Genomic DNA, 12621 nt, shown 5'->3' with positions numbered 1-12621 from the left:
TGTTGTAAACCCTACAGGGTGTTCTCTGGCCTTGTAGAACTGGTGCTAATGATCTTTCAAACAAGGCAATGGTGTGAATCCTCTTCATGCACAGATGGATGAAATGGGGCAGCATGTTCTCATATTAGAAGGGGCCGCGCCACTACAGCCAAAGTTGCTCTAGTGAAAATCTTTCAAGATCTGAAAGTATGTAATATTCCATTTCATTTGTGACTAATGTTTTAGCTGAGGGTATTAGAACTGCTCAATGGTAGTACTAGTCACAATAATGCTACCATTTTATAAGCATTGTGTCCGATGAATGTTCAAGGCATCTTTTAGATATCACAGGTTTGCAAAGCATTCATTGTTGGAGGTTATTTGAAATTGCATTAACCCTTTACTACCTGGTGCCTAGTGACAGCATATCAAAAGCTCAATGCTAACTACAAAAAGAGTTTAGTTTGGGGTCCTAACCTGTATTATGTTTGGGGATTTTAGTTTAGCTTTGCAGTATTTTTCACTCTTTGGGATTTTAGTTTAGCTTTGCAGTATTTTTCACTCTTTGTGATTTTTTTTTTTTTCTATTTTAGATGTTTCTTCTGCAGTGGATCTATGCTGCGTATGACTATGTCTCCCAGATTGGTGATGATTTACTTCACAACAACTGGTATGGACGTCTACAGTATCAAACACCTTGGTCCTTCACTTCACATCCTTTTGGAACATTGCTACATTGCAACATTGCAAACTTGCGTAATCTAGTTTTTCTGCCCTGAAACTCTTCCCATTTTTACCCTACCTTTCTCTGTTTAAACACCATGGCCTATATTCTCACCTACTGACAAACCACATGCACATAGTAAAGTATTACATGGAAAACCAGGCCATAAAGCTCATGAACAGAGTTAGACACTGACACTAATCCTGGTTGAACAGAGTTAGACACTGACACTAATCCTGGTTTTCTTAACTCACCTTCTTTGGTATAATTCTGAAATCGTACTCCTCACAGCATGAGAAAGTCTTCACTCCATAGGGTTTCTTTGACAAGCTGTTCCTGCAGCTGTATTGAACAGGGTCTGATTCAGTCGTTTAAATACATATTTCATCCAGGGTAGTTCTGGAACCCAGGAGTTCATTAAACCCAGAATGGCTCAAACTGCAGTACAGTGGTTAAAGAAAAGGGCTTGTATCCAGGAGGTACACGGTTCAAATCCCACCTCAGCCACTGATTCATTGTGTGACCCTGAGCAAGTCACTTAACCTCCTTGTGCTCTGTCTTTCGGGTGAGACGTAATTGTAAGTGACTCTGCAGCTGATGCATAGTTCACACACCCTAGTCTCTGTAAGTCGCCTTGGATAAAGGTGTCTGCTAAATAAACAAATAATAATAATTTGTTTTGTAGGCGTGAAATGATGCCTCTCCTGTCCTTGATCTTCTCTGCACTCTTCATCTTGTTTGGAACAGTTGTTATTCAGGCTTTCAGGTAAGTTAGGATTTGCATTTTATTGTCTTCAGGAGCATTTAAAATATACAGTGGTTTGCAGAAGTATTCCCCCCCTGCAAAGTTTTCACATTTTGTTGGCAGCTGAGCGTAGTCGACGCTTTCAAATTAGACTTTACATGTAGAATCTACACAAACTACTCCACATTGATAAAGCTAAAAAATGCATATAGAATATAAATAAGTAAGACGTACAGAGAAAAGCAGATTAATCTCGGTTGCATAAGTATTCAAACCCTTTGCTACTGCAGCCCTAGTCATCTCATCAGCTCAGGTATAAATGATTTGTTTGAAAGGTCACAAAATTAGTGAAATGGTTTCAGCCTGTGTGTACTCAAAGTGGTTTAACTTGTAGATAATTTCCCTGAAGACTGAGCAAAAATTTCACCATCTTACTATGCAAAGCTAGTAGAGACCTATCCAAAAAGACTCTTCTACCAAGTACTGACTTAAGGGGCTGAATCTTATGCAACCAGTAAATTTCATTGTGTACATTTTCTTTGAAAGTTTTGCTGACATTTAACCCCCTCCTCATATAACAATGTTCAGTTTAGCTTTGGATAAAATAACTGAAAAACTGTGCATACTTTATTTGTAATTCAACAAAATGTGACATTATTGGTAGGAGGTGAATACTTCTGTATGTATAATATATATAAATAACTAGGAACTGGGGAGGGGAGGAAGTCTGAAGAGGGCTGCCATGAAATTGAAGTCAGATATCTAACCAGTTCCACTACTCTCTGCCATTGCCTTTGAGCAGACCCAGGGGGGTGTTCCAGTAATCTGCATATCCCTATTACCTCTGCTCAATCACACGCTGTTAATGGAACCCATTCTACACTTGGCTTTATTTAATGTTAGGTCTCATAAAGCTCCCTAATCAGTGATTTTATTGTGGACTATAACCTTGATATTGTATCTTTAACTGAAACTGAGGGTCGTAATCGGCGCACAGATCTGCATCTTCATTACTTTGCATGGAAAAGCCATCAAGCTAAATATAGGAAGGCTCTGTCCCAGGCTAGATCTTCATACTATTCTAACCTGAGTGAAACAAATACAAATAACCCTAGGTTTCTTTTCAGTTCCATAGATAAATTAGTAAATCCACCTTCTAATGCTTCTACCCTCACAACTGGCTCCTCTTTTAGCTGCAATGACTTCTTAAAGTTTCTCCAAAATAAATGACTTGACATTAGAGATCAGATTTTACAGACGCCTTCTATTATAGACCATTCTTTCTTGCCTGAACCTGTTAGACTGATAGAGTGACGTTGGAGGCTTTTTCTCTGATTACCTTACAAGACCTGACAGCATTAGTTCTGCATATGAGACCTACTACTTGTGCCCTCGATCCAATCCCTGCCAAATAATTAAAAGATGTTTTCTGTGTTATTAATACACACATTTTAACAATTCTGAATGAGTCACTTTCCTCTGGTATAGCTTCTGAATGAGTCACTTTCCTCTGGCATAGCTTCTGAATGAGTCACTTTCCTCTGGTATAGCTCCCTCTGCATTTAAGGTTGCGGTGGTAAAGCCTCCACCCTAAAGTCCTCAGCAACTATAGGCCAATATCCAGTCTGCCATTTTCATCAAAGGTTCTGGAGAGAGTTGTTACTAATCAATTACACAAGTTTCTAACTTGCAATACTGTATTTGAGAAATTCCAGTCTGGATTTCATTGCACCGAGACGGCCCTTGTTAAGGTAGTAAATTATCTTTTGATAAGCTCTGACTCTGGCTTTCCTTCAGTTTGAATTATCTTTTGATAAGCTCTGACTCTGGCTTTCCTTCAGTTTGAATTCTCCCAGATCTAGGTGCTGCTTCTGATACTGTGGACCATTCCATTATATGGAATCGTCTTGAAAGTTCAGTGGTTTGCCAGGAGGTGTCCTGTCTTGGTTTCGGTCTTATCTTTCCGATAGGTTCCAGTTTGTCTCTATTGGGGAGATGAAGTCTGATTTGTCAGAAGTTGCCTGTCGTGTTCCGCAGGGCTCTATCTTTGGTCCTTTGTTGTATTCATTATATATGCTGCCATTAGGTGACATTATCCGCAGGCATGGAGTGAATTTCCATTGCGTGCAGATGACACGCAGTTATACTTGTCTTTTAAATCCAGGCAATCCTTCTACTGGGGTGCTATTAGCTGCTTGCAAGTGTTTGATGTCACTGAACTTCTTAATGTTGAATTCTGATAAAACAGAGGTCATGCTGGCGGGATCACAGCACCAACTAAAGTTAGACCTTAGCAGTCAGTCTTTCATCAGAACAAAAAACTGGAAATGACAAATTTGGAGGTCATTTTTTGTCCTGATCGATCATTTGAGACTTGTATTAGGAAAATATATTTGAGAAAGCTTAAATTTAGACCTATTATTTCTGTACCTGATGCTGAGAGGCTAATGCATGGTTTTGTTTCATTAAGAATTGACTATTACAATGCACTTTCTCTGCTATTCCAGAACATTTGCCGCTGCAAGAATACTATCCAAAACCAGAACAAGTGAACAAATTACCCCTTGGCCTCTTTGCACTGGCTCCCTGTGCAGTTTAGAATACATTTTAAGACTTTGCTTTTAACAGATAAAGCCCTCAGTGGATTAGCACCCAGTTATTTGCAGGAGTTGCTGACCTCGTGCACTCCTAGCGCACTCTCAGATCACAGGATACGGGGCTGCTGGTTACTCAACCTGTATACTCCTAACCGCACTCTCAGATCACAGGATGCAGAGCTGCTGGTTACTCACCCTGTATACTTCTAACTGCACTCTTAGATCACAGGATGCGGGGCTGCTGGTTAGTCACCCTGTATACTCCTAACCGCACTCTCAGATCACAGGATGCGGGGCTGCTGGTTACTCACCCTGTATACTCCTAACCGCACTCTCAGATCACAGGATGCGGGGCTGCTGGTTAGTCACCCTGTATACTCCTAACCGCACTCTCAGATCACAGGATGCGGGGCTGCTGGTTACTCACCCTGTATACTCCTAACCGCACTCTCAGATCACAGGATACGGGGCTGCTGGTTACTCACCCTGTATACTCCTAACCGCACTCTCAGATCACAGGATGCGGGGCTGCTGGTTACTCACCCTGTATACTCCTAACCGCACTCTCAGATCACAGGATGCGGGGCTGCTGGTTACTCAGGGTGAATAGAAGCAGTATGGGAGGAAGAGCCTTTTCTTGTAAGGCTACAGAACGCTCTGCCTTATTCTGTCAGAGAAGCCAGGACTCATACTGCCTTTGAATCAGGTCTGAAAACACATTTTTACAAACTAGCCTTCTTATCATAGTTTTTTATTATACAATGTAACTGCTTTGTTGTCCTTTTCTAATTTCAAATTGTATTCATGTTCCTATTATGTTGTTTATATTCTTTTTATATGAACTGGCTTTCTTTCTGTTACCAAATTTTGTATTTAACTGTTTTATTACAATGGATTAGTTTAACTTTCTGTTAAGCACCTTGGGGTGCTATATAAATGTGACTAAGTGAAATAAATAAATACATTTTAGTGCTGTATACACTTGCATTAGTGTCAGTTCATTTACACATTAGCCACATGCACAGGTTTAAGAGAAAAGATTTAGCATTAGCGCTGTACACGTGGGTGACGTTGCTGAAGAGCTTGATCGTCGTGGATAAACGGTCAGGGTGGATATGGATGGATTACTGTATATTCAGTTGTGATCTTTCTTTGATTTCAGTGACTCGAGTGATGAAAAACAAACCAAGCCAAAGACAAAAGAAGGACCTCAAAATAATTCTGAGAACGGCTCCCCCAACGCAAATACATCCAGGTATGGGACACTGCAGCTGTGAATACTACAGTGTAATAGAAAAACAATCTGAGGACACAGATTGCATTTCTTTTTATTAAACTGCATTTAGACCAGCCAAGCTTCCTGCGATGCAATGCAAATGATGTTTTTACATTTTGCAATAGGTTTGAACCAAAATTGTGTAAGTGGTTGTCACAGCAGCAGAGATGTGTTACTAGCAAGCTGGTAGAGTTAAATACATTAGCACTGGGCTGTGCTTATTGAATACTATTTGCCATCGTTAAATATTAAAAAGGTCTGGTACTTGAATGGATTTGCATGCGATTGAAAAGGAAATGGAACAGCATAGACCAAACCTCTGTTTACAAATGCTAGGAAATCACATGCACACACATGGCCTTGGTGGCAAAATACTCGTTAGCTTCACTAACTAGATTGCATTGCACAAAAGCTGGTACAACAGTGTGTTACCATTAACACCCCCTCCCCCCCCCCCCAACACTGTACCCTCAGTGTGGTAGAAATACTGCACAGAATGGCATTTCTTCCATCCACTTGTAACGTAGTGTTGCGGGGGACAGGTTACTGGTGTCCCAGCTGTGCTTAGAGATGAGCCGTGTTTGAGAGTCTATTGGGGTTACAGGGATGCCTTTATAGTTCAGAGTTTTAAACAGTCACCAGCATATGATGATAATACAGCATATTAAGAGAACAGTCATTTTTATATGCATATTAATGTAGAATTAGTTATATAAAATGCTTATAGCAAACAAAAGCATTTCCCTTTGTCCCCTGCTGTATTTCCGTCTGATTTGTCTGTCTTTCAGGTTTGCACTTTAACATGCTGTTTAATATTCCCCTTTCCAGCAGAGCTCCAAAGAAAAGCTTTGTGGAGGTCACTGAGCTGACGGATATCACCTACACCAGTAACCTGGTTCGTCTGAGGCCTGGCCACATGAACGTCGTGCTCGTTCTCACAGACGCTGCCAAGAATGCTCTGCTCAGCAAGTTTGCAAAGGAAGTCTACTCCTTTACTGGGTTTGTAGGGCTATACTGACAGTACGGGTTCACAAACACTGACACGCAACACATTTCAAGTAAATTACACCAACAGTGTTCGACAGTTTCAAATATCAATCCATACTTTATTCATAAAAACAACTCGGTAGAACGTCTGCAACCTTGTAATATTAATAACTAGACCCCGTTCATTGTACCAAACACACTGGATTGTAAATACAATATTACTATATGGCAAAGTAGTGAACGGGGATTCAAAACGGAACCAGAAACGGAACGATAAAAAAAAGAAACAAAATTAATTTATTACGTTACGGAACGAAAACGATATTCACGATTTTGTTTATCGGTTAATAACGTTTATTTTTCGTACCCTTTCAGCCTGGTCTCTGTCTCTCTTCATTGTTTTCAAACATACAATAATTTGAAAAAGTGTTCTTCTCATGGTCTTCCACTTCAGTGGTCAGCGACAAAGCATTACATCACAGCCAGCTAATGAAGTTCAACATTACATTTAGCTTGCTTTTTCAGAGCAGCCAGCGAATCAAATCGCACTGTATTTGCCTTCAGTTCAGGCTTCCACCTTGCAGTCAGCTACGTGCTGGATCCACGTTACCTGATCAGTCTTGTATTCGCTCAAAATAAACAGGTGCTGTTTATTTTAAGTTATGTTCACAGAAAACAAGCTACAGAAGTATGTGTGGCAAGTGAAGCACTTTGTCAGTAATCAGAGTTTTGCTAGTTATATTCCTGGATATTAAGAGTTAAGACATTTTACAATAAGCAGTGCTTATTGTATAACACATTTATTTCATTGTATTCTCAATCATTTAATGATTCATGATTTAATTGTTCTGTAGAAGTTGAAACATGCATACCGATGATGACAATGTTCCCCTTAGTGCTTAATAATGGAGTGCCCATACATAATTGATTAATTGGAGAGGATTTTTTTCTGCATATCTTCTGTTTTAAACAGGAGTAGCTGTGCAAATAAGAAATATATAGGTTATGGTAAATATATCATGCTTTGAAGAGATGTTTGAAAGGTAACACCAAAAAAACATTTCTGTGACAAATATATGGCAGATGTGTAGAGCCCTGGGGGGAAAAATGTTTTTATTCAAAACACCACAAAGTTTAAAGGTTGAACAGAACAGAGAAAAAAAAGCAAGTAGCATATTTGATGGAGCCATGATCTCGATTAGCTGCAGAGTTTATTTCAGACAAACATTGCATTAAGTTATTACGTTGAATGTAAGGATGCTGACTCTAACTCACCGAGATTGTTGGGAAATGTCGCTGTTTTGAATTGTTTAAAAAAAAAAAAAAAAATGGGAAATTTGAACCGAGACAAAAGAAAGTTGCAATGGTGAAAAGGACTGCTGTCATTTTCTTTTAAGGCTGCAACGTAGGCATTGTTGTTTCTATAGACAGGAAGTAAGTGCATTTATTGATACAGACGAAAATGTTGTAACACCATTTTCCCTTTGCATCCGAGTTATCTAGAGTTTACTGTATTTCATGCTTGTTTGTTTAATTTGAGAAAATTTGTTCAAACCGGAACGGAACGAAATCAGCCGTTTTGGAGCTGTCTGAACCTGAGCAGAAAATTCCAGGTTCGGTTTGGAGCCGAACTGAATCTTATTTGATATGATACACAGGCTAAGTTAGCTCTGTGAAGTTTACAATAAAGGGGAACTGTTTTAATTATAGCAGAAACATAACTTAAGCATTGATAACAGCAAATTAACAAGACCAGCTCTTTAAAAAAATTGGTGGAAATAGCTTCAAATTTCAGTGACCTTTTTGTGATAATTGGTTCTTACTACAGTTACTCAGATTTCTTTATTTTATTATTTATTTTTAATACGTCTTTTATAGCAGTAAAAACCAGCACTGTCCAGTAATCTGTCACTTAGATCTTGTCACTTTCTGGCTAATGCACTCTAGGTGGTGCTGGTGTGATCTGTATTGAATCACGACCTGATGACCTGACGTGATCCATATCGTGTCATGACATTAGTGTATAATTACACCCTAATTGCAAACATCATTAATGTAAGAAAACAGTACAAATTAAATTTCATCTAGTTGCTTGTGTTTCATGATTCCCCTCCTGTGTTCCCAGGAGCCTCACCTTGCACTTCTCCTTTCTGAACCTGGACAAACACAAGGAGTGGATGGAGTCCCTTCTGGAGTTCGCTCAGGACGCTGTGCAAATTGACAGCGACGAGGGCGACAGCCAGCACAAAGCGGACTACACGGGATACGTGTTGGCCTTGAATGGACACAAGAAGTACCTGTGCTTATTCAAACCCGTGTACACTGGGGAGGACCTCCACGTGGACAGCAGCAGAGCCTCTTCATCCTCCAGAGACGAAGCAGCGACTCGCAAGAAAACAGCTTCATCCAGTCTGCAGATCCACCACAAACTAGACAGGCTGGGCTTGTGGATGGAGAGGCTACTGGAGGGAACATTACCTAGATACTATATCCCATCCTGGCCGGGACTGGACAAAATCACTACATCCAAATAACACTGGACTGTTAAGCAATGATTTCCATTAGCTCAATAATACCTATTCTGCTTACCTGACTAGGAGAAAGCACTGCATTTCTGATTCCACCCCATTTTAATGTTTAGCTAAAAAGTGTAAATAGATGGAATTGTATACACTGTTTGTGTGTGTTTGGGAGCTGCACCAGGGGCATTGTGTTCTTATGGTTTCTGTAGCAGGCTCACTGTTACAAACCCTTCTTGAGTAGGGTGAAGATATTTAACAAAGGTTATCCAAGTCAGTCATATTGTAAATGTTGAATATAGTGAATAAGCAGCAAGGTTTTAAATGAATTTCTCACCTCTACAGTGGTAGAACAGTAGTCTCCATTATGGATTTGTAGTTTGTTTTCCTGACTCTTTCACTTGAACTCAGCTGAAGCCTGTGTGAGCATGTGGCTTCTAGTCTTCATTTGTGTCCTGTGTTGCAAGTAATAGGGACCCACGGCTTCCTGTGTGCAGTTTAGGGGGATCCCTTGTAACACAAAGAAGTGCAGGAAAAGTGGCTTCACTGAGCCGAAGTGAAAAACATCAGGGAGCGAGCGTGGTGTTCCAGTCGTACTCCATTGATATTTCTGAATGAAGGGAATGGGCTAAGACTCCATTCAGACATCATGTTTTAATTTACCAACCTTGTGGGGAAAACTAAATAAAATGGTTCACAGCCATAGGAAATTGAGTTTGTTTTAACCAGAAATGTACAATTATTTCCAGATTATACTTTAAAGAATGTTTGAACTTTTGCTTCAAGCTGGTTTAAAATACAAATCTCCATCAGGACCTGGAGGATTGTAAAGCTTATAAGAATCCTCTTAGGCGTGAAGGTTAATGAAAAGCTGCAACAAAGGTGTTTTTTTCATTTCAATAATTCAATTGAATCCCACCAATGGTACCCACTGTATAACCCTATATTGACAAATTCCTTTTTAATGCAACGCACTATTTAGTTGTTGTTTATTTTTTTAAATGCCTTAAGTAGTGTTTCTTGACTCTACAGCTTCTTTTTTTGCAGCGGTCTGGAATCAGGTTCCATGGTATGTTGTGCGAATGTGTTAGAAAGAGTTAAGAGCTCAGAGTGCCTTCGTATTTGAAGGACAGAGCAAGTGATTTCAAGTGCAAAACACTCAAACATTGTGGTACATGTGTGTTTTGATTTTTAAATGTTTTTCTTGTCAAATTTACTGATCAAAAAAATACACACTGCTCTTGTAAAAATGTCAATCTTGCACTCGCATGGTGAACACAGACATCTTAAACACATGAGTCAGAGAAAAAGCAGTTACTGAAGGAAAGCAGGTTTTACAAAAGCACTGAATATAGCAACTGCTGTGAAACAATATCAAAAATCAAATACATGTTTAATCAAACAGTCATTTTTATGAGCTAAGATTTACAGGAATCATTTCGCCAGTGCTAATTCTTTTGCATGTTTCCTTGATAAACTGCTTTGCATCATGATTTGGCATGCATTGGATTCCTAATTCACCATCGCTTCAGACTCTTAAATGCTCAGTTACTGCATGTTAGCTGTTTGGTCACCTTTTAGATGCCTAATTATTGTGCTGTAATCAGAAACAGAACAGCAGCTTCATAGACAATGCACCACTGTGAGGTTCCCTAGTGTATGAAAAGTATACAACTAATTCTACTATAGATTGTACACCAGGAGTCTGGGGATGTGATGCTGGTTAAAATAAAAAGGGAAAGTTTAGTACATGGGCAGAGGTGTAAAAGTTTATATACAGATCTAATATTCATATTTAGAACAGTTATGCTTGTTTTATATGTAAAGGCCTCTTGCTGGGATAATATAAATGGGTTTTGGAAGAGATTTTTATGTTTTGCACTGTTGGAATGTGTGATAACTAATTAAAATAATTTGTTTAGTTTTTTTTCTGTTTTATCTCATGCAATACATAGGTCGTGATGTGGTTTATATATGTTGCATCAATGTTCCAGAACTAAAATAAAGTAGATTTTTAAAAGTAAACTTTTCTCTGAGATATGTTCTAGAGCCGGTGACTATAGTACTGGCACTGGAGCTCTGACTAGGAGTTCAGGAGCTCCTCTTCAGTTCAAATTGCCTGTCAGACGTATGTAATGAATGGAACTAGAACTGAAGAGCAGTTTCCGGACACAGTCAAATACTGACTGGTCTATGTTAACCTAAGGGCAATAAGAACCACTCAGAATTATTGGATTGGTGAAGATGGGAGGCAGGGTTAGAAGAGGAGCTACTCTGGGGAGCTCAGACCTCTCTCAGAGGTCGGAGTGAGGAGGGATTGGTGATGGGAGGCAGGGTTAGAAGAGGAGCTACTCCGGGGAGCTCAGGCACTCAACAAACTAGGAGGCTTTATCAGTCATGCCACATCCCGTATACCTTTCAACATAGTAACAAGGTTTTGCATGGTATTTATTCATTAAGAAGATAGCAGGTGTAATGTAATCTGGAACTTTAAATTCATTTTTTGAGTATTTAACTCTAAAATATTTAACTATAAAATATGTTTTATACTTTTGTTTCTTAAATTACAGTAAAAGTTTCTTACTATAAAGTCACCTCATTATTTTTCAGTAGCTAAAACAGTAGATATGCAGAAATGTGATAAAGTACCGGTTTTATATATTTAAGGTTTGCTTATAACATGTTATAATTCTGAAGAGAAGTTTGTACAACTGAAATCTGAAGATGGCTTGAAAGATCAGAAGTATTTTATCTTTGGAAGAACGCACATCATTTCAAATAGCAGGTTGGCAGCAGTCAAGGCTGTGTTACCTAAACAAAACCAAAAAAAGAAGAAATACATATTAATACTCTTTTAAAAAACAAAAACACCAAGAAGAAATACATATCAATCATCTTAAAAAAAAACAAAACAGAAAAAATAAATACATATCAATCATCTTTAAAAAAAACTAAGAAAAAATAAATACGTGTCAATACATATCAATCATCTTAAAAAACAAAACAAAAAAAACGCTGTTTGTCTAAACCAGAGTGTTGCAGAACATCTCCTTCTCCGGGCAACTTCTTTCACAGACAGGCAGCCTTCAATCATGCCAATAGCAACCAGGCGATCTTCATTACTCAAGCGGGGTGTGGTCGTATCTTTCGCTGTGCTTGTATTAATTAAAATCATGTCTTTTCGAATGGCTATTTATACAGATTCTTAATCAATTCATTTTGGCAATTGGAACTCAATTCAAATACCAAACACTGAACACCTGGTGTTTTTATGAAATCACAGGACTTGAGCTCAGTATTTTGTTATCCCAAAGGAACAATACTACTCAAACAGTCAACAAACCTATCTGATCACTATTTCAAATGTAAATAACATTGTGTATGTGTCCAATGAGCTAGTGATGTAGAACTGAGGGAAGATGTGAGGGAAGCTAGACAGGAATTCATATGGGAGATACTGAAATTGAAGAAGGAATCTATGAAAAAGACCTAGGAGTTTATGTTGAATCAGAAATGTCTTCATCTAGACAATGTGGGGAAGCTATAAAAAGGTCAATATATTGTGAAAAGTGTTGAATTTAAATCAAGAGAAGTAATGATATAAAACTTTACAATGCATTAGTAGGACCTCATCTAGAATATTGTGTACAGTTCTGGTCACCTCTCTACAAAAAGGATATTGCACTCTAGAAAGACTGCAAAGAAGGACCAGAACTATTCCTAGTTTATGTCGTATGCAGACAGGCTGAAATAATTGAATCTATTCAGTCTTGAACAAAGAAGACTATGCAGTG

The 12621-nt window shown here is 38.7% G+C and overlaps 2 protein-coding genes across 7 annotated transcripts in view; one reads left to right on the top strand and one right to left on the bottom strand.

Moving 5' to 3' along the window:
• Window positions 1-10852, top strand: part of LOC117425430 (dnaJ homolog subfamily C member 16-like) — a 26296-nt gene extending 15444 nt beyond the window's left edge. For 3 of the 4 annotated variants that reach the window (XM_034042367.3, XM_034042368.3, XM_058993476.1), the window contains 5 exons: window positions 573-649; window positions 1389-1469; window positions 5208-5300; window positions 6150-6320; window positions 8434-10852. In XM_034042367.3, coding sequence (XP_033898258.1) covers window positions 573-649; window positions 1389-1469; window positions 5208-5300; window positions 6150-6320; window positions 8434-8842 — 831 coding nt within the window. In that variant the 3' untranslated portion in view covers window positions 8843-10852. The remainder of the gene's footprint in view (window positions 1-572; window positions 650-1388; window positions 1470-5207; window positions 5301-6149; window positions 6321-8433) is intronic. The other variant, XM_058993477.1, reaches the window with a different exon arrangement.
• LOC117425432 (agmatinase, mitochondrial-like) overlaps window positions 10202-12621 on the bottom strand; it is a 25812-nt gene continuing 23392 nt past the window's right edge. For all 3 annotated transcript variants that reach the window (XM_058993479.1, XM_034042372.3, XM_034042374.3), the window contains one exon: window positions 10202-11638. Coding sequence is in view for 2 of the 3 variants with exons in the window: in XM_034042372.3 (XP_033898263.1) it covers window positions 11565-11638 (74 nt within the window). In the remaining variant the exon portion in view is untranslated. The remainder of the gene's footprint in view (window positions 11639-12621) is intronic.

This window comes from Acipenser ruthenus, chromosome 20 (assembly GCF_902713425.1).
Source record: "Acipenser ruthenus chromosome 20, fAciRut3.2 maternal haplotype, whole genome shotgun sequence".
Taxonomy (NCBI): Eukaryota; Metazoa; Chordata; class Actinopteri; order Acipenseriformes; family Acipenseridae; genus Acipenser; species Acipenser ruthenus.
The sequence above is the reverse complement of the archived record's forward strand: the minus strand, read 5'-3'. Positions and strand labels throughout refer to the sequence as shown.